The sequence below is a fragment of the Misgurnus anguillicaudatus genome, chromosome 20 (assembly GCF_027580225.2).
Source record: "Misgurnus anguillicaudatus chromosome 20, ASM2758022v2, whole genome shotgun sequence".
In the NCBI taxonomy this organism is placed as follows: Eukaryota; Metazoa; Chordata; class Actinopteri; order Cypriniformes; family Cobitidae; genus Misgurnus; species Misgurnus anguillicaudatus.
This window is the reverse complement of record NC_073356.2, coordinates 5,420,632-5,441,086: the sequence shown is the minus strand read 5'-3', so window position 1 is coordinate 5,441,086 and position 20,455 is coordinate 5,420,632. Positions and strand designations below refer to the sequence as shown.

At 43.7% G+C, this 20,455-nt stretch overlaps 1 protein-coding gene and 13 non-coding genes across 14 annotated transcripts; 13 read left to right on the top strand and 1 right to left on the bottom strand.

The window, feature by feature from the left end:
* The first annotated feature begins 889 nt into the window (after nucleotides 1–889).
* trnap-ugg (transfer RNA proline (anticodon UGG)) lies at nucleotides 890–961 on the top strand. Its single transcript has one exon. It is a non-coding gene; the product is annotated as a tRNA-Pro (tRNA).
* Nucleotides 962–1,051: 90 nt separating this feature from the next.
* trnai-aau (transfer RNA isoleucine (anticodon AAU)) lies at nucleotides 1,052–1,125 on the top strand. The gene has a single exon. It is a non-coding gene; the product is annotated as a tRNA-Ile (tRNA).
* An 80-nt stretch (nucleotides 1,126–1,205) lies between these two features.
* Nucleotides 1,206–1,278, top strand: trnaf-gaa (transfer RNA phenylalanine (anticodon GAA)). The gene has a single exon. It is a non-coding gene; the product is annotated as a tRNA-Phe (tRNA).
* A 793-nt stretch (nucleotides 1,279–2,071) lies between these two features.
* Nucleotides 2,072–2,143, top strand: trnap-ugg (transfer RNA proline (anticodon UGG)). Its single transcript has one exon. It is a non-coding gene; the product is annotated as a tRNA-Pro (tRNA).
* A 90-nt stretch (nucleotides 2,144–2,233) lies between these two features.
* trnai-aau (transfer RNA isoleucine (anticodon AAU)) lies at nucleotides 2,234–2,307 on the top strand. The gene has a single exon. It is a non-coding gene; the product is annotated as a tRNA-Ile (tRNA).
* Nucleotides 2,308–2,387: 80 nt separating this feature from the next.
* Nucleotides 2,388–2,460, top strand: trnaf-gaa (transfer RNA phenylalanine (anticodon GAA)). The gene has a single exon. It is a non-coding gene; the product is annotated as a tRNA-Phe (tRNA).
* Nucleotides 2,461–2,567: 107 nt separating this feature from the next.
* trnaq-cug (transfer RNA glutamine (anticodon CUG)) lies at nucleotides 2,568–2,639 on the top strand. Its single transcript has one exon. It is a non-coding gene; the product is annotated as a tRNA-Gln (tRNA).
* A 680-nt stretch (nucleotides 2,640–3,319) lies between these two features.
* trnaa-agc (transfer RNA alanine (anticodon AGC)) lies at nucleotides 3,320–3,392 on the bottom strand. Its single transcript has one exon. It is a non-coding gene; the product is annotated as a tRNA-Ala (tRNA).
* A 93-nt stretch (nucleotides 3,393–3,485) lies between these two features.
* Nucleotides 3,486–3,557, top strand: trnap-agg (transfer RNA proline (anticodon AGG)). The gene has a single exon. It is a non-coding gene; the product is annotated as a tRNA-Pro (tRNA).
* Nucleotides 3,558–4,529: 972 nt separating this feature from the next.
* On the top strand, nucleotides 4,530–4,601 carry trnap-ugg (transfer RNA proline (anticodon UGG)). Its single transcript has one exon. It is a non-coding gene; the product is annotated as a tRNA-Pro (tRNA).
* A 90-nt stretch (nucleotides 4,602–4,691) lies between these two features.
* On the top strand, nucleotides 4,692–4,765 carry trnai-aau (transfer RNA isoleucine (anticodon AAU)). Its single transcript has one exon. It is a non-coding gene; the product is annotated as a tRNA-Ile (tRNA).
* A 260-nt stretch (nucleotides 4,766–5,025) lies between these two features.
* On the top strand, nucleotides 5,026–5,097 carry trnaq-cug (transfer RNA glutamine (anticodon CUG)). The gene has a single exon. It is a non-coding gene; the product is annotated as a tRNA-Gln (tRNA).
* A 700-nt stretch (nucleotides 5,098–5,797) lies between these two features.
* LOC129455635 (uncharacterized) lies at nucleotides 5,798–19,226 on the top strand. Its single transcript, XM_073858285.1, has 9 exons — nucleotides 5,798–8,010; nucleotides 8,102–8,185; nucleotides 8,273–8,356; nucleotides 9,298–9,799; nucleotides 9,924–10,251; nucleotides 10,343–11,076; nucleotides 11,153–11,923; nucleotides 14,161–14,308; nucleotides 18,984–19,226. The coding sequence occupies exons 1-9, from the start codon at nucleotides 7,065–7,067 to the stop codon at nucleotides 19,224–19,226; spliced, it is 3,840 nt and encodes a 1,279-aa protein (XP_073714386.1). The 5' UTR covers nucleotides 5,798–7,064.
* trnap-agg (transfer RNA proline (anticodon AGG)) lies at nucleotides 13,214–13,285 on the top strand. The gene has a single exon. It is a non-coding gene; the product is annotated as a tRNA-Pro (tRNA).
* Nucleotides 19,227–20,455: the final 1,229 nt, after the last annotated feature.

Genomic DNA, 20,455 nt, shown 5'->3' with positions numbered 1-20,455 from the left:
TGGAAAATGTGATAAAGACATGGCTTCTTAGATGTTACTTGACGTTACAACGTACACTAAGTTTTGGGATGCCCCTTCTAATAAAGATGTTTGGGACAACACAGTGGCCATCCCAAACAGAGCACTGTTGTCTCACAGCAAGTAGGTCTCCTGTTCAAGCCCTGGCTGGATCAGGAGGCCTTTCTGTGTAAAGTTTACATGTTCCCCTTGAGTCAACGTAGAATTACTCTGGGCTCGGTGTTATTTGGTTTCCTTCCACAGTACAAAAACTATACACACATTGGTCTATACACAGACACATGGCAGGGAAGGGCAATTTGACATCTCCAATTCACCTAACCCGCGTTTCTGACGTTGCCAATAACCAGTTCTCGCCATGAATATCCCCATAGATGGCGAAATGGCATTAAGAATAAAGTAGCATGTTTAACTATTCCAGTTTTTCCAAACAAAACTAATATTAATGCTATACAATACGGACCTTGTCACAGTATTTTGTTTCCATCTATGTTGCAGCAGTTTTGCAAAAAGGACTTTCTGTGCTGAAATGACTGTGACCCTGGGAACAAATCATTGATAGGTTTGGGTGATGAGTGTTTGGCTCAGAGCCTGTAAGTCATAACAAAGGTGTTCAGCTGGGTTCAGGTCCGAGATTTATGCAGACCAGTCAAGTTCTTTCACACCATTTCAAATTTCAAGCAATTAGCATGTTCTGATATCGATAAGTGCTTATTTTGACACCAGCCCAACACTAGGGCAGGTTGGCTCATTGTGGCGAATCAGAGTAGCAGGACCAAAAAGGCCCATCCCCAGGAACTGCCTGAGGAAGCTGGTGACTGTGTTGTGGACACATGTTTCACAACGGCAAAGCACCGCGGTCTTACGCCTTGGCTCGTTGGTCTAGGGGTATGATTCTCGCTTTGGGTGCGAGAGGTCCCGGGTTCAAATCCCGGACGAGCCCGTCCCTCGATTTGCTGCTTGTTGCTGCTACGCTGTGAAACATTCATGTCAGTCCTGGCAGAGACGTTCGCAGTACCACTAGACGACCCTTGGCCGGTTAGCTCAGTTGGTTAGAGCGTGGTGCTAATAACGCCAAGGTCGCGGGTTCGATCCCCGTACGGGCCATGCGTTTTTCCTACCTCTTGTGGCTGACCGCTTTAATGCTGTGATTTGTCATGGAAATTCCTGCCACACAAGCCGCTGCGGCCGAAATAGCTCAGTTGGGAGAGCGTTAGACTGAAGATCTAAAGGTCCCTGGTTCGATCCCGGGTTTCGGCATTGATGGCCAATTCTTAAGGGTTCGTTTAGCCGACTCGCCGCGGCTTACCTAACAGTTCCTGTCCTTTTTTCCGTGACCCAGTGCATCTGTGTAAAGTTTACATGTTCCCCTTGAGTCAACGTAGAATTACTCTGGGCTCGGTGTTATTTGGTTTCCTTCCACAGTACAAAAACTATACACACATTGGTCTATACACAGACACATGGCAGGGAAGGGCAATTTGACATCTCCAATTCACCTAACCCGCGTTTCTGACGTTGCCAATAACCAGTTCTCGCCATGAATATCCCCATAGATGGCGAAATGGCATTAAGAATAAAGTAGCATGTTTAACTATTCCAGTTTTTCCAAACAAAACTAATATTAATGCTATACAATACGGACCTTGTCACAGTATTTTGTTTCCATCTATGTTGCAGCAGTTTTGCAAAAAGGACTTTCTGTGCTGAAATGACTGTGACCCTGGGAACAAATCATTGATAGGTTTGGGTGATGAGTGTTTGGCTCAGAGCCTGTAAGTCATAACAAAGGTGTTCAGCTGGGTTCAGGTCCGAGATTTATGCAGACCAGTCAAGTTCTTTCACACCATTTCAAATTTCAAGCAATTAGCATGTTCTGATATCGATAAGTGCTTATTTTGACACCAGCCCAACACTAGGGCAGGTTGGCTCATTGTGGCGAATCAGAGTAGCAGGACCCAAAAGGCCCATCCCCAGGAACTGCCTGAGGAAGCTGGTGACTGTGTTGTGGACACATGTTTCACAACGGCAAAGCACCGCGGTCTTACGCCTTGGCTCGTTGGTCTAGGGGTATGATTCTCGCTTTGGGTGCGAGAGGTCCCGGGTTCAAATCCCGGACGAGCCCGTCCCTCGATTTGCTTCTTGTTGCTGCTACGCTGTGAAACATTCATGTCAGTCCTGGCAGAGACGTTCGCAGTACCACTAGACGACCCTTGGCCGGTTAGCTCAGTTGGTTAGAGCGTGGTGCTAATAACGCCAAGGTCGCGGGTTCGATCCCCGTACGGGCCATGCGTTTTTCCTACCTCTTGTGGCTGACCGCTTTAATGCTGTGATTTGTCATGGAAATTCCTGCCACACAAGCCGCTGCGGCCGAAATAGCTCAGTTGGGAGAGCGTTAGACTGAAGATCTAAAGGTCCCTGGTTCGATCCCGGGTTTCGGCATTGATGGCCAATTCTTAAGGGTTCGTTTAGCCGACTCGCCGCGGCTTACCTAACAGTTCCTGTCCTTTTTTCCGTGACCCAGTGCATCAGGCGCCAAAGCAAAACGTGGTTCCATGGTGTAATGGTTAGCACTCTGGACTCTGAATCCAGCGATCCGAGTTCAAATCTCGGTGGGACCTGTTGGAGCTTTTGGGGATTTCCAAGCAGAACCCTGTCCAAGGGAACAGTGTTTGTAACCCCCAAAACAATCCCCCGCCCTTTAAGCCTTTCTACCAGAGCACTCAGGCTGTAGACGAAAAATGAGTTAATTCAAGCAACATTGAGCACTTTTTTCTGTTCACCCTGACGGTGGGCCGACAACACACAATGTGGCAAGTTTCAGCAACCACAAGCACATTACAGGGAAGCAAATTAAACGAAACCTTAGGATAAATGAAAAATGCATCGACATTTTGGTTAAATGAAACACACAGCTCATGTGTCCAGGCCAAAGAAAACACACAGCTCACGTGTACAATCTGACAATGAAATGCAATAAAAATACCTTACCAGAAATGACAGGAAGACAAATGAACATTGAAAGCAAATGATTCAAATTTTAAAGGGCAACAAAATGCTGCTGGAATGTAAAGCTCCTTGTTGCTTTGTGAAGTAACATCCGAATAGGAGACGTTCGTGTGTGTGCTCAGGTGCCATTTTGAGGACCGACACTGGGACCTGTTGGCTTTTTAAAGCAAATTGTTAGATCTGGAGCCAAAGTGAAGCCCTTTTCTGCAAGTGTAAACCGCAAAAGCACCCACAGAGAGGGAACGCCTCGGGTCTGTAGCTTCAGAGAATTTAGCAACAAATCAAAATCACGTGGAGAATGCGGGCATCGATCCCGCTACCTCTCGCATGCTAAGCGAGCGCTCTACCATTTGAGCTAATTCCCCTTGCGCCCAAAGCGTGACTGTTTTGGCTTGTTGGAAGCTGGCTGCTACGTGGTGGAAAAATGTCTCCCAGGGGGCCGGAGGGGTTCTCCGATTGGCTCGTTGGTCTAGGGGTATGATTCTCGCTTAGGGTGCGAGAGGTCCCGGGTTCAAATCCCGGACGAGCCCACCTTTAAACTCGCCTCTCGGAGCTTTAACACACAACACCGCTGTGTATGGCAATCCGGGCAGTGATGCATGTGTCCAATTTAGTTTACGGATGATTCATCAGAATTTTCTCCCAATCTAAAATCAACACTTGGAAAATGTGATAAAGACATGGCTTCTTAGATGTTACTTGACGTTACAACGTACACTAAGTTTTGGGATGCCCCTTCTAATAAAGATGTTTGGGACAACACAGTGGCCATCCCAAACAGAGCACTGTTGTCTCACAGCAAGTAGGTCTCCTGTTCAAGCCCTGGCTGGGTCAGGAGGCCTTTCTGTGTAAAGTTTACATGTTCCCCTTGAGTCAACGTAGAATTACTCTGGGCTCGGTGTTATTTGGTTTCCTTCCACAGTACAAAAACTATACACACATTGGTCTATACACAGACACATGGCAGGGAAGGGCAATTTGACATCTCCAATTCACCTAACCCGCGTTTCTGACGTTGCCAATAACCAGTTCTCGCCATGAATATCCCCATAGATGGCGAAATGGCATTAAGAATAAAGTAGCATGTTTAACTATTCCAGTTTTTCCAAACAAAACTAATATTAATGCTATACAATACGGACCTTGTCACAGTATTTTGTTTCCATCTATGTTGCAGCAGTTTTGCAAAAAGGACTTTCTGTGCTGAAATGACTGTGACCCTGGGAACAAATCATTGATAGGTTTGGGTGATGAGTGTTTGGCTCAGAGCCTGTAAGTCATAACAAAGGTGTTCAGCTGGGTTCAGGTCCGAGATTTATGCAGACCAGTCAAGTTCTTTCACACCATTTCAAATTTCAAGCAATTAGCATGTTCTGATATCGATAAGTGCTTATTTTGACACCAGCCCAACACTAGGGCAGGTTGGCTCATTGTGGCGAATCAGAGTAGCAGGACCCAAAAGGCCCATCCCCAGGAACTGCCTGACCGCGGTCTTACGCCTTGGCTCGTTGGTCTAGGGGTATGATTCTCGCTTTGGGTGCGAGAGGTCCCGGGTTCAAATCCCGGACGAGCCCGTCCCTCGATTTGCTTCTTGTTGCTGCTACGCTGTGAAACATTCATGTCAGTCCTGGCAGAGACGTTCGCAGTACCACTAGACGACCCTTGGCCGGTTAGCTCAGTTGGTTAGAGCGTGGTGCTAATAACGCCAAGGTCGCGGGTTCGATCCCCGTACGGGCCATGCGTTTTTCCTACCTCTTGTGGCTGACCGCTTTAATGCTGTGATTTGTCATGGAAATTCCTGCCACACAAGCCGCTGCGGCCGAAATAGCTCAGTTGGGATAGCGTTAGACTGAAGATCTAAAGGTCCCTGGTTCGATCCCGGGTTTCGGCATTGATGGCCAATTCTTAAGGGTTCGTTTAGCCGACTCGCCGCGGCTTACCTAACAGTTCCTGTCCTTTTTTCCGTGACCCAGTGCATCAGGCGCCAAAGCAAAACGTGGTTCCATGGTGTAATGGTTAGCACTCTGGACTCTGAATCCAGCGATCCGAGTTCAAATCTCGGTGGGACCTGTTGGAGGTTTTGGGGATTTCCAAGCAGAACCCTGTCCAAGGGAACAGTGTTTGTAACCCCCAAAACAATCCCCCGCCCTTTAAGCCTTTCTACCAGAGCACTCAGGCTGTAGACGAAAAATGAGTTAATTCAAGCAACATTGAGCACTTTTTTCTGTTCACCCTGACGGTGGGCCGACAACACACAATGTGCCAAGTTTCAGCAACCACAAGCACATTACAGGGAAGCAAATTAAACATGTACGAAACCTTAGGATAAATGAAAAATGCATCGACATTTTGGTTAAATGAAACACACAGCTCATGTGTACAGGCCAAAGAAAACACACAGCTCACGTGTACAATCTGACAATGAAATGCAATAAAAATACCTTACCAGAAATGACAGGAAGACAAATGAACATTGAAAGCAAATGATTCAAATTTTAAATGGCAACAAAATGCTGCTGGAATGTAAAGCTCCTTGTTGCTTTGTGAAGTAACATCCGAATAGGAGACGTTCGTGTGTGTGCTCAGGTGCCATTTTGAGGACCGACACTGGGACCTGTTGGCTTTTTAAAGCAAAATGTTAGATCTGGAGCCAAAGTGAAGCCCTTTTCTGCAAGTGTAAACCGCAAAAGCACCCACAGAGAGGGAATGCCTCGGGTCTGTAGCTTCAGAGAATTTAGGAACAAATCAAAATCACGTGGAGAATGCGGGCATCGATCCCGCTACCTCTCGCTTGCGCCTACTGCTTCCCACCGAGTGAGCCAAAGTAAGCCCGCATAAGCCAATCACGTTTCTTCCTGTGGCTTACTTTTGACCAATCACGTTTCTTCCTGTGGCTTACTTTTGACCAATCACGTTTCTCCCTGTGGCTTACTTTTGACGAATCACGTTTCTCTTCTGTGGCTTACTTTTGACCAATCGCGTTTCACTCCCATGGCTTACTTTGGACCAATCGCGCGTTCCTCTCCTGTGGCTCACTTTTGACCAATCGCGTTTCTCTCCTGAGGTAAACTTTTTAACCAATCACCGGCAGCTATTATTATCATCTTTGAGTTAGCGATAGGTAAGTCTTGTTTACTTCGTTATTAAATTTCGGTCATTATTTGTTAATATAATGTGTATATGTTTGGAAAATTAAACTTGCCTATATAGCTGTCTAGCATGTATTGGACATGTTTTCTTCTGTGCAGTTTAACACGGTGGTTAAGTTCACGTTAGTTTAACGTTTGCAAATGTCATGACATTCATTAGACATTCGGCTTCATACTCATTAAAGTTTAACTCTCGGTTTTCAGTCCAAAACAATAAGAGATAACTGTGGTTTTATAAATGATATGTAACAATATCCTCATGACAGGAGGATGAAAGATAAACGTTCCTAAAATATCCATTTCATAGCGCAAGGACCCTTTTGGGGTAATATGTCTTTTATGTGCTATGAAAGGATATTATTAGGAAAAAATTGTCATCCTTCTGCCATTGGGTCGTATTGATAAATTATTTAATTGATTAAATAAAAACAGCAAATGCTAGAGTCAAACGAATTATTATTATTTAAATGAATATCAAATATAAAATCAACTTTACTGCAGTAACGTACGTCAGATATGCATAAACACATAAACTACAATACTGTTTGGCCTAAAGGTATCAAACCAACTTTAAATTACTTAGTATTATTCTCTATCATGCACAAGGCTTGTTTTTTAGATTCTTCTAGGCCCCTAGAATGGTGATGTTTACAGCTTTGGAAATAGAAGTAAATTTCAGACTTAATATTTCACTTATATTGACATATTTTATATACGGTATCCGAGATTCCTTCCCCTTTAGAAAACTCATCAGCAAGCCAGTTTATGGTCATAGCCATATTTATTACCACAGTAATATGGTTTACATGTAGCTTATTAAATTACCATTACACACTTAACGTCAGATTGCTAGAGGTAATAGTCTCTTCCTAATTTTCATTTCAGAAAATGTATGCGTATCCTGTTTTTCAACGGCAATCGGCAACATCAAGCCGACTCCTCATGGCACCATCAGCAGAGGCAAAGCGCCTAGAAAAGCTTGAGTCCGGAAGGGCCAAAAGTAAAGAGGAGGTGCTGGCAGAGGCTAGAGCTTTTGTCAGCACAAATGGTGGAGACCCCAGTGACCAGTTTTTAGTTCTCGCTCACTGCAAACTTCAGTTTGGGAAGTACCAGGGCCAGCGATTTAGATGGCTCCTGGAAAACTCTCTGGGGTATGCAGTGTATTTGGTGCTTAGCAGTTCCAGTGAGAAAGCCCATCCAAACCCGCTGTCAGAAAACAAACAGCTGTACTTGCAGTATACTTCTCTTATAAGAGAGATGGCAGAAGAAGTGGAGAAGTATAAGAGAAAGCAGGAAATGCAAGCAGAAGCCCATGCAACTGGAGACCAAGGCTGCTTGATGGTGGAGTTTGGTGACTTCCAGGGCCGGTCCATGAAGGATGTTTATGAGGACCAGAGCAAGCAGGCCCAAGCCCTCATCAGGTACCTGATAAAGGCAAATCCCAACCCCAACACCAACATGGCCATTTTCAAGACGTATGTCTTGAAAAGACAGGCTTCTGCTGTGGGCACCCGTGTATGCCAGCCTGCACCTCAAGTTGCATCCTCCAGTGCCTCTGCACCTCCACCTGCAACCTCCAGTTCCTCTGTACATCCACGTGCAACCTCCAGTGCCTCTGCACCTCCACCTGCAACCCCCAGTGCTTCTGTACCTCCACCTGCAACCTCCAGTGCCTCTGTACGTCCACGTGCAACCTCCAGTGTCTCTGCACCTTCACCCGCAGCCATCAAAACTGGTGTACACCAGAGCGCCACTGTGAAAGCACTGTTGACGCGTGGCAAACATTTGTCTCCTTCACACCTGGCGAGAAAACTCATGTCACCAGTGAAACACTGTGAGTAGGACTGTGTGAATATTGAATTTTCCTTACAGCAGTTTTACATGTATTTATTTATCATTATGGCAAATTTGTTTTTTGTTTCCAGATCCATTGCTGCAGTCCACTTTACCTCCTCCAGCAGCAGAACCCCCAGTCACACATTTGACCCGAAGGCAGCTTTTCACTACTGGTAAGCACCATCTTACCTACATTTGTCTCATAAGTTTACGGTGAACAACATAACATAATAACATTTTTATTATTATTTGTGCTCCAGGCACTTCCGTTTCCACTGCTGAAGATGATGATGATGAGGAACTGGTATTTGCTGCATCACAATGTGAAGCACAGCTAAATACAGGTGTGGCATATGACACACATGCAAATATTATAAGAATGTTTTTGTGAAAACGCAAAAGCAGAACATTTTTTTTAAATAATCAACATTTTTAACAATTTTTTGTTTACAATACAGAATTATGTCAGATCTTGCCTCAAGCTGGATGTATGCTTTGAGCGCATTTCTTCGAAACCGTAAGGATGTTTAAAGGTGTCAGTGTATTTGGGTTTCCGAACGTACCCGTTGTTAAACAATCACTGCATAACTTCTTCACACCGCTTGCACTTCTCACTCACTCTTTAGCTCCACCTTAGCAGACAGGATGGTTGGGATCATTGTTGTAATTATTAGAGGAACATCTTTTCCTTAATGTGTCTGTGTGCATGCTTCATGTCTGTGGGCATCATTCATTTATACTATATTCTCCACGCCTCATATCCTTGCTCCATTCTATCTAATTTACACATCAACATTTTATCCCAGCAAGCAAAAACCGAAACCCAATGTAGTCCAGCTATGATTAATCCACTTCTACCCTAAAATAACCTTGAATACATTTTCATGCTGTTCTTGCCTAAATAACTTTGAGATGTATGATATTCCATTATGTAAGCAAAGTCAACAGGTGTTCAAGGTGTTTGCTTTCATTTCTTTTATATTTCTTGTATCATCTATTTGTGTGCTATGGTTAGACATCTGTTAGACTTTCATGAGCAGCCCAAATTCTGCCTAATTTTAGTCAAAATTGCTTGCTGGGATCTTACATTAATAAAGTGTACACTGGGTTCTTTGCTTCTTAACACTAGTACCATTTTCCTCACTGTTATTCCTAAATCTAATCCTAATAATTATTAATACTTGTCCAAAATTCTGCTTCGCAGACTGTTTGTGGGCTGCTTTGTGGTATTTTACTATGAAATGCAACATTCATCCTTATATTGTTTTTGTTTTAATTCACTCAGAGACCTGTTCTGGTCCGTCTCCATCAGCGGAAACAGCAAAAGCACCAGGTCTTCCACATCATCCACCACCAGCTGAGCTTCCAGTTCACTGGAAAGATCATCTTCCACCTTTCCAGCATGAGTGGATACGGAACACACTATTTAAGGCCAACCCGCGAACCGGCAAGCCAGAACTAGTGTCCCAACTGAAGCTTTGGTGGTATCCTCCTCAGGTCCCTTTAATTCACACTCAGCCGCCCGCCTCATCTGACCTCTTCTTCTGTCGGCCCCTTTTCTTATGGATGCCGCTCAAGATCTGGCGATTTCCTCTTGTCTGTGTTCGACCAGACTGTGATAAGCACAAACTAACAGCCGCAGGACTTTACCGTACCGTGCGCAAAGTCTTGGACATCGACGGTTGGTATGATCTTGCCACTGAGTATCTGGAGTGCAAACGCTGCAAAAAAAAAAACCCCCGCCTGGTCCGAGGACATTTTGGGGCAACTGGATATGGGCCACCGCAGTCAGTTTCCAGCTTTGCTGACATACAGGTAATTCATAATGGCAATCATTCATTATTAGGCACTTTAATTTGTGATTTTTTTTACCAAATAAAGCATTTGCATGATTATACTGTTGTTTTTTAGATACTCATGTGACAACCGGGTGCTGAGGATGATGAGGGAGAGGACACAGGGCAACAGCGTGACACAGATGTACAAGAAGCTCATGGAACAACACAGTGAGGCATGGACACAGCGTGTCCTTCAGTACCTGACTGCCTGTGAACCATTTACAAGGTCCTTCCTTGTGCAGCCACCTGTGTTTGCCGAGCCTCCCTCTTTACCTGCCCTACCTAAACCTAAGTGGCTGTTAGCCGTGTACGCCAGGGATGTTCTGGGGCGACTGCACGAGGTCAAAGCCAAAATTACATCTGTCTTGGGCTGTGTTCTAAAGATGGACTCCACAAAGAAGGTAACACATCCCTGTATCCAGAAATTTGCCATATGGAAAAGTGTGTATACATAATAAACACAGTTTTTAATTATTTTATTTTTTGCAATAGGTCACAAAGAAACTTGCCGGTGCTGCTGCAGGAACAGCTGCCTGGTGCACAAATGTAGGAAACGAACACGGCCAAGTCCTTGTCTCTGTGCTGACAGCCGCAGAGGGACATGGACTGCACCCTATGGCAGCTGGCCTAATGAAACGCTACCGGGAGGCAGGAGAGGCAGCCCCGAAAGTGATGTACGTGGACAGAGATTGCTGCAGTCTTCATGGCAAGTCTCAGGTGAAGGTCATGTTTTCGGAGTGGGATGAGCTTGAAGTGCGCCTTGACATCTGGCATTTCATGCGGCGATTTGCTGCAGGTGTCACGACAGAGGCTCATCCGCTCTACGGGACCTTCATGGCACGTCTGTCCATGTGCATCTTTCAGTGGGATTCAGATGATGTGGCTGCTCTTCACCGTGATCAGCCTCAGCTGACACATGGGCGCTATAAGGCACCGAAGCGGTCTGGAGTCACACCAGGTGTGGAGAGTGTGAAACGGTGTCTGATTGGACATCCTGGGGGTCCAGCGCAGTGGCCCGACGCCAACCGCTTGGTTAATACCATTTGTATGAAGTTGTGTGCTTTACACAAGTCGCCAACCAAGAAAGATGGAGTTTGCACCCCCAGGTGGTCTAAAGTTTTTTCAGATTACCACCACATCCGAGAGTTGGTGCTTAACAATCCCACTCTGATGGATGAAACAACGATCCAGCTGTTTGAGATAAACCATAGGACACTCACTCAGTGGTAAGCATGGCACATCATTCGCTTCAAATTAACTGAATACTTACATACATATATATAATAAAAAAAAAATTTTCAGGTTTCGTAAGTGGAAGAATAGACAGGAAATGGGCGTCCTCGGTCAGGGTCTGACTCCATCTAACCCAATTGCTGTGGCTGATACGCACCTGCCTCCACCGAGGGAAAAATTTAATGAAGTGCCATCGACATCAGGCCCAAAACATCAATTTTTCCTTCCACCAAATCGTGAAGGACAGGCTCCTCTTCTGCGACCAGGTCGAAAGCCAGCTGCTGCCACCAGGGAGTTTCCCATTGCATCCGCCCCCACAGCATCAGGAGTTGTGCAGCCCATCGCACCTGCCCCCACAGCATCAGGAGTTATGCAGCACATTTTGGCCCCCATCGCACCCGCCCCCACAGCATCAGGAGTTGTGCAGCCCATTTTAGCACCCATCGCACCTGCCCCCACAGCATCAGGAGTTATGCAGCACATTTTAGCACCCATCGCACCCGCCCCCACAGCATCAGGAGTTGTGCAGCACATTTTAGCACCCATCGCACCTGCCCCCACAGCATCAGGAGTTATGCAGCACATTTTAGCACCCATCGCACCCGCCCCCACAGCATCAGGAGTTGTGCAGCACATTTTAGCACCGGGGTTGTCGTTTGGCACGGTAGTCTTTAATCCAGACATGACTGTGTCAGTGGTGATTCCACCTTCTGGTGCTTCGACATCCAGTGCAGTCCCAGCTCCGCCTGCTCCGGCGTCTGCTGCTCCTGTGTCCCGTTACACGCAAAGGAACAGGCGCCGACGGGCTATGGAGAATGAAAGTGGTGTCCAGAAGAGGAAGTATGTGCGAGGGGTTACTTTTAACACGTGCAGCAAATGTGGGCAGCCCAAAACGAAAGAGTTTGCCCATAGCCGATATGGTAATGCCACATTTTGCTTGTGTGCCTCAAATGGCAAATCTTTAGAGGAATGGTTGGCAGAGCAGCGCCAGCAAGAAACATGTCAAACTCCACCACCTCAATAAATAACATCTTTCCTGTATATATTGTACATATGTGTGCGTGTGTGTGCTGTGATCATTTCAATATTTGTGTGTATTTATTTTAATAAAACATTTTACATCTGAAGTGTCTGTGGATCTGATAAATAAATCTGATAAATCATATCAATCAAATCATATCCCACACAAAAACACATCTTTAAAGAAACATTTTTATATAAACATAAAAAACATACAAATTTACCTTACTTACATTACCTTATAAACACGTAATATTCTATAAAAAAACACAAAATAATGAATATCAATCAATATAATGATATGTCATAGTAGATAACTAATAGAGGCACAGTTAAATGAACCATGTTTTTTGTGGTAAAAGTGTAGTAACCATGCTTTTTATTAATTTTTATATAAACATAAACAAGTAATATTCTTTTAAATAATAATATACACAAAATTATTAATATCAACCAATATAATGATCATAGATAATAGAGGCATAGTTAAATCAACCATATTTTTTGTGGTAAAAGTGTAGTATGGTTTTTATTAATTTTTATATAAGCAGGCTATGTTCTTTAAAAAAAATAATATACACAAAGTAATAAATATAAATCAATATAATGATATGCCATATAGATATCTAAATAGTAGCGTAGTTAAATTAACCATGTTTTTTTGTGGTAAAAGCGTAGTAACCATGCTTTTTGGTGTATTGTTTACTATTAGCAAAACCATGTTTAATTTGTGGTAACCATGGTTTTACTAGAGTACATTTTTTGTAAGAATTTGTTGGATAGTTCGTCACGCAGACCACGGGTTCGAGTCCAGCCCGCGGAGGGTGACTTGTTTCACATATAACTAAAACTACTGTAACATGACATAACGCAGAGGAAAATATCCCGAATATTGTTACAGGCGAAATCTGGCACCGTGTAACCGCTTTTTGCGTCTGTTTCGCTTGCGTGCGGGGGCGCAAAGATTGGGCCCCTTCCTTTGCGCAGCGAGCGCTCTACCATTTGAGCTAATTCCCCTTGCGCCCAAAGCGTGACTGTTTTGGCTTGTTGGAAGCTGGCTGCTACGTGGTGGAAAAATGTCTCCCAGGGGCCCGGAGGGGTTCTCCGATTGGCTTGTTGGTCTAGGGGTATGATTCTCGCTTAGGACGCGAGAGGTCCCGGGTTCAAATCCCGGACGAGCCCACCTTTAAACTCGCCTCTCGGAGCTTTAACACACAACACCGCTGTGTATACCAATCCGGGCAGTGATGCATGTGTCCAATTTAGTTTACGGATGATTCATCAGAATTTTCTCCCAATCTAAAATCAACACTTGGAAAATGTGATAAAGACATGGCTTCTTAGATGTTACTTGACGTTACAACGTACACTAAGTTTTGGGATGCCCCTTCTAATAAAGATGTTTGGGACAACACAGTGGCCATCCCAAACAGAGCACTGTTGTCTCACAGCAAGTAGGTCTCCTGTTCAAGCCCTGGCTGGGTCAGGAGGCCTTTCTGTGTAAAGTTTACATGTTCCCCTTGAGTCAACGTAGAATTACTCTGGGCTCTGTGTTATTTGGTTTCCTTCCACAGTACAAAAACTATACACACCTTGATCTATACACAGACACATGGCGGGGAAGGGCAATTTGACATCTCCAATTCACCTAACCCGCGTTTCTGACGTTGCCAATAACCAGTTCTCGCCATGAATATCCCCATAGATGGCGAAATGGCATTAAGAATAAATTAGCATGTTTAACTATTCCAGTTTTTCCAAACAAAACTAATATTAATGCTATACAATACGGACCTTGTCACAGTATTTTGTTTCCATCTATGTTGCAGCAGTTTTGCAAAAAGGGCTTTCTGTGCTGAAATGACTGTGACCCTGGGAACAAATCATTGATAGGTTTGGGTGATGAGTGTTTGGCTCAGAGCCTGTAAGTCATAACAAAGGTGTTCAGCTGGGTTCAGGTCCGGGATTTATGCAGACCAGTCAAGTTCTTTCACACCATTTCAAATTTCAAGCAATTAGCATGTTCTGATATCGATAAGTGCTTATTTTGACACCAGCCCAACACTAGGGCAGGTTGGCTCATTGTGGCGAATCAGAGTAGCAGGACCCAAAAGGCCCATCCCCAGGAACTGCCTGAAGAAGCTGGTGACTGTTGTGGACACATGTTTCACAGCGGCACAGCACCGCGGTCTTACGCTTTGGCTCGTTGGTCTAGGGCAGGGGTGGGCAACTCCTGGTCCTGAGGGCCAGTGTCCCTGCAGAGTTTAGCTCCAACCCTAATCAAACACAGCTGAAAAATCTAATTGAAGTCTTCAGGACTGTTTGGAAATGACATTCAGGTGTGTTCGATTAAGGTTGAAGCTAAACTCTGCAGGACTACGGCCCTCGATGCCCACCCCTGGTCTAGGGGTATGATTCTCGCTTTGGGTGTGAGAGGTCCCGGGTTCAAATCCCAGACGAGCCCGTCCCTCGATTTGCTTCTTGTTGCTGCTACACTGTGAAACATTCATGTCAGTCTTGGCAGAGACGTTCGCAGTACCACTAGACGACCCTTGGCCGGTTAGCCAATGACCTTCTCCTAACATCCGACCGTGGCGAAATATCACTCCTTATATTATTAGACCTTAGTGCAGCCTTTGACACAATAGATCACACAATCTTACTTAATAGGCTAGAAAACTATGTTGGCATCAGTGGTCAGGCGCTAGCTTGGTTCAGATCGTATCTAACCAATCGCTATCACTTTGTTTATGTAAATGAGGAGGAGTCACATCACTCCCTGGTTAAATACGGCGTACCGCAGGGATCAGTTTTAGGTCCTATCCTGTTCTTGTTATATATGTTACCTCTGGGAGATATTATCAGAAATCATAACATACATTTTCACTGCTATGCAGATGACACACAGCTTTACATCTCCTCGCATCCTAGCGAAACACAAAATTTTTCTAAGCTATCAGACTGCATCAGCGATATAAGTGACTGGATGTCACATAACTTTCTTATGCTAAACTCCAATAAGACAGAGATACTTGTTATCGAACCGAATCGCTACAAATATAATATGACAGATTACAAGTTGCCCATAGATGGCTGCACTGTGGTGCCAACCTCCACGGTTAAGAATTTAGGTGTGATGTTCGACAGCAGTTTATCCTTCGACAGCCATATCTCCAATGTCTGCCGCACAGCATTCTTCCACCTTAGAAATATCTCAAAAATACGCCATATGTTGTCTGCATCAGATGCAGAGAAGCTTATCCACGCTTTTATGACCTCTAGAATAGACTATTGTAACTCGTTACTAGGAGGATGCCATGCAAAACAGGTCAACAAGCTTCAGCTAGTTCAAAACGCTTCTGCAAGAGTTCTTACTCGAACTAAGAAGTATGACAGCATAAGCCCAATTCTGGCATCTTTACACTGGCTACCAGTTAAATATCGTATACAATTTAAAATATTACTAATCACCTACAAAGCCTTAAATGGCCTAGCACCCTCATATCTTAGAGAATTATTATCAGAATACAATCCATCACGTGCATTGCGGTCACAAAATTCTGGCCTCTTAATTATCCCTAAAATATCAAAAGTGTCTAAAGGTGGCAGATCCTTTTCCTACTTAGCCCCTAAGCTATGGAATGATTTACCAACCGACGTCCGAAAATCAGAGACAGTAGATAACTTTAAATCTAGACTTAAAACTTTTCTCTTTAACAAGGCTTTCAAATAGTTGTTTTAACAATGGTACTTATCTCCTAATAGCTAGCTTGTACAACCTAATAAATAAATAAATTAATGAATAAATTAAAACCTTTTTTTTGTCAACACTCCAAAGCATGGTAAATCTCATTAATACTCTTTAGTAATATGCTGAAACTTTGAATTGGTTTTCGATTGAGTCTTAACTGCCAAATATGGCCGGCTTGCAATTTTGGCCTTTTCCCATGACCTTAAAATAGTATGTCATACAGAACCGTTTGCCACTGTACGTTAGTATTAAGGACGGCAGTGGGGCCTCTGGCCTCAGTCAAACGAGTTCTGTTTCCGTTTCTAAAATCATCAACTATATGTAATACACTTAACCAGCAATAGTTAGCCTGTCCGGAACAGAGCTGACTAAAACCACATTACTGTGTGACACTTGTTTTCTATGTGAACGGCCCCTACGCTAATAAGATTTTGTTTCTCTCTCCCTGTCTCGTACTTGATCCCGAGGACGAGACAAACAGATCCAGTTCCGGTACATGTGAAAGTCGGCACACAACTGATCTACTAGCTGTTCTTCAACGTGATGTCCAGCTGATGCCTGACCAAAGACCACCAGCAGAACCCGCTTAATCTCTGCTTAATCTCCGCTTAATCTCCTTCCGTTTCAATGTGTATATATATATATATATATATATAACTCCCAAGGGTTTTTTCCTCCTATGACTTTTTTTACTTCCCCGGCTAAAATTCCGGGGGGTTTTTTTCCTAGGGGGTTTTTTAACCCGGGGAGGCAGCCTTTTTGGGCTTAACTTCTATACGTTACATTAGTAATACGTTTGCTTATAATGTTGATTTTAACTGCTTGTGCTATCGTTTATTATGTTGTGCTATCTGTCGATTTTCTGTGCTCTTCACTGCATCTATTATGTAAAGCTGCTTTGATACAATTACCAAATTGTGAAAAGCACTATACAAATAAAATTGAATTGAATTGAATTGAAGCTCAGTTGGTTAGAGCGTGGTGCTAATAACGCCAAGGTCGCGGGTTCGATCCCCTTACGGGCCATGCGTTTTTCCTACCTCTTCTGGCTGACCGCTTCAAGGCTGTGATTTGTCATGGAAATTCCTGCCACACGAGCCGCTGCGGCCAAAATAGCTCAGTTGGGAAAGCGTTAGACTGAAGATCTAAAGCCGGGTACACACCAAAAGATAATCGGGCTGATTTTGGGCCGATTTCCCCCCTTCCGACAATCCTAGTTATGTCCCGAATATCGCGAAGGTTTCACAGATTATCTTATCAGATTGTCCCTTCATGTGAGGTGTGTTAAGAGTGTCCGAATCTGCTCGGAAGAACGTCGGAGCCGCACCAATCGCGAATCAAATGAAATCGCGCTGAAATGACACGACGTGATGACGACGTATGTCACGTGATGTAACAACATGGCGGATGTAGTACGTCCGAATCTCATTCATACTACCAGGATTCATACTATACAGTACCTACTGTTTTAACGCCAAGTAAGTAGGTACTTCATCTAATTCAGTACCTACTATACAGTATGCGGTTTCGGACGCAGCCTAAGGCTGAATCCGAAATCGCATACTTACTGTGTAGGTACTGAATTTCACTGGGTACCTACTTAACGTGCGCTAAGACAGTACCTACGTTCGCGTTAAGTATGGACAGCATCCGCCATGTTGACGTTCTCATGTGACATATGACGTAGTAGACTTGTTCGAGTTCATTCGGAACCACAAGAATCGACAGGAGATTGACATCACAATACCGCGAGAGCAAAACGAAATCAGACTTCTCCGTGTGATTTCTGGAATCGCTCTCACGGTACTTTGATGTCATCCACATGTTGGTTCTTACAGCGGTGCATAAACTCGAACAAACCTAATAAAAGACATGAAAACGTATGCGTGTGTATGTTGAGGGACAGGTGCACTAACACCTGATTCCATCAGTAACTTGACAACTCTACTGCGGTCTCTGTCAGTGTTACAGATATTACATGATTTTGTAGTGGACAAAAATAAGTAAAACAAGCAGATTGTAATTTAATATCTATTGTCACATGACAGCTGTGCTTGAATACAAACTAGACAATGCAGGCAATGTGATTATATACATTTTAGTGAAGCAATCTGTTGTATTTACTTAAAACAACGGGAAACATGAATAAAAAATGAATGAATAAAACCATCACAAAATGAAAACGTATAGAAGTGAATCCCATATGAAACAAAACTTTATTCAAATGTATTTTTCTAACAAACCATCACATATTTACTATCATCTCAACACAGCTGTGATACAGCTCTATTTTAATGAATCAGTTTGTGGAATATCCTGGGTCTGTGCGTGAAGTCAGGGTGCTGAGGAGTCCTGTGTAACGTATCGAAATCACCCGATTGGCTGGTCTCCGGTCGATTGCTTTGCTTTCCCGTGGCATCATGGGAAAGCTGGGATAGAAGTGTCCATCCGATGCACGCTATTGATAATTGATTAAATAAAAACAGCAAGTGCTATAGAGTCAAATGAATTATTATTATTCAAACGAATATCAAATATAAAATCAACTTTACTGCAGTAACGTACGTCAGATATGCATAAACACATTTCCTTTGCATAGTACAAGGCTTAATTAAAAAACTTTATATACAACTACTATTTTATACGACTTTTTAATACCAAACTAATTGTAAAATGGTCAAAAAATATCCCTTACATTATACAATTCTCTGATTTATTATTTTATATATTTAAAAAAAATTGGGAATTTTAAATGTATGCAATACTGTAAATCCTTTAAACTACAATACTGTTTGGCCTAAAGGTATCAAACCAACTTTAAATTACTTAGTATTATTCTCTATCATGCACAAGGCTTGTCTAGGCCCCTAGAATCGTGATGTTTAAGACGACAGCTTTGGAAATAGAAGTAAATTTCAGACTTAATATTTGACATATTTGACATCTTACATATTTTATATACGGTATCCGAAATTCCTTCCCCTGTAGAAAACTCATCAGCAAGCCAGATTATGGTCATAGCCATATTTATTACCACAGTAATATGGTTTACGTGTAGCTTGTTAAATTACCATTACACTTAATGTCAGATTGCTAGTGGTAATAGTGTCTTTCTAATTTTCTTTTCAGAAAATGTATGCGTATCCTGTTTTTCAACGCCAATCGGCAACATCAAGCCGACTCCTCATGGCACCATCAGCAGAGGCAAAGCACTTAGAAAAGCTAGAGTCCGGAAGGGCCAAAAGTAAAGAGGAGGTGCTGGCAGAGGCTAGATCTTTTGTCAGCACAAATGGTGGAGATCCCAGTGACCAGTTTTTAGTTCTTGCTCACTGCAAACTTCAGTTTGGGAAGTACCAGGGCCAGCGATTTTGATGGCTCCTGGAAAACTCTCTGGGGTATGCAGTGTATTTGGTGCTTAGCAGTTCCAGTGAGAAAGCCCATCCAAACCCGCTGTCAGAAAACAAACAGCTGTACCTGCAGTATACTTCTCTTATTAGAGAGATGGCAGAAGAAGTGGAGAAGTATAAGAGAAAGCAGGAAATGCAAGCAGAAGCCCATGCAACTGGAGACCAAGGCTGCTTGATGGTGGAGTTTGGTGACTTCCAGGGCCGGTCCATGAAGGATGTTTATGAGGACCAAAGCAAGCAGGCCCAAGCCCTCATCAGGTACCTGGTAAAGGCAAATCCCAACACCAACATGGCCATTTTCAAGACAGGCTTCTGCTGTGGGCACCCGTGTATGCCAGCCTGCACCTCAAGTTGCAACCTCCAGTGCCTCTGCACCTCCACCTGCAACCTCCAGTTCCTCTGTACATCCACATGCAACCTCCAGTGCCTCTGCACCTCCACCTGCAACCCCCAGTGCTTCTGTACCTCCACCTGCAACCTCCAGTGCCTCTGTACGTCCACGTGCAACCTCCAGTGTCTCTGCACCTTCACCCGCAGCCATCAAAACTGGTGTACACCAGAGCGCCACTGTGAAAGCACTGTTGACGCGTGGCAAACATTTGTCTCCTTCACACCTGGCGAGAAAACTCATGTCACCAGTGAAACACTGTGAGTAGGACTGTGTGAATATTGAATTTTTCTTACAGCAGTTTTACATGTATTTATGTATCATTATGGCAAATTTGTTTTTTGTTTCCAGATCCATTACTGCAGTCCACTTTACCTCCTCCAGCAGCAGAACCCCCAGCCACACATTTGACCCGAAGGCAGCTTTTCACTACTGCACCATCTTACCTACATTTGTCTCATAAGTTTACGGTGAACAACATAACATAATAACATTTTTATTATTATTTGTGCTCCAGGCACTTCCGTTTCCACTGCTGAAGATGATGATGATGACAGCTAAATACAGGTGTGGCATATGACACACATGCAAATATTACAAGAATGTTTTTGTGAAAACGCAAAAACAGAACTTTTTTTTAAAAATAATCAACATTTTTAACAATTTTTTGTTTACAATACAGAATTATGTCACATCTTGCCTCAAGCTGGATGTATGCTTTGAGCGCATTTCTTCGAAACCGTAAGGATGTTTAAAGGTGTCAGTGTATTTGGGTTTCCGAACGTACCCGTTGTTAAACAATCACT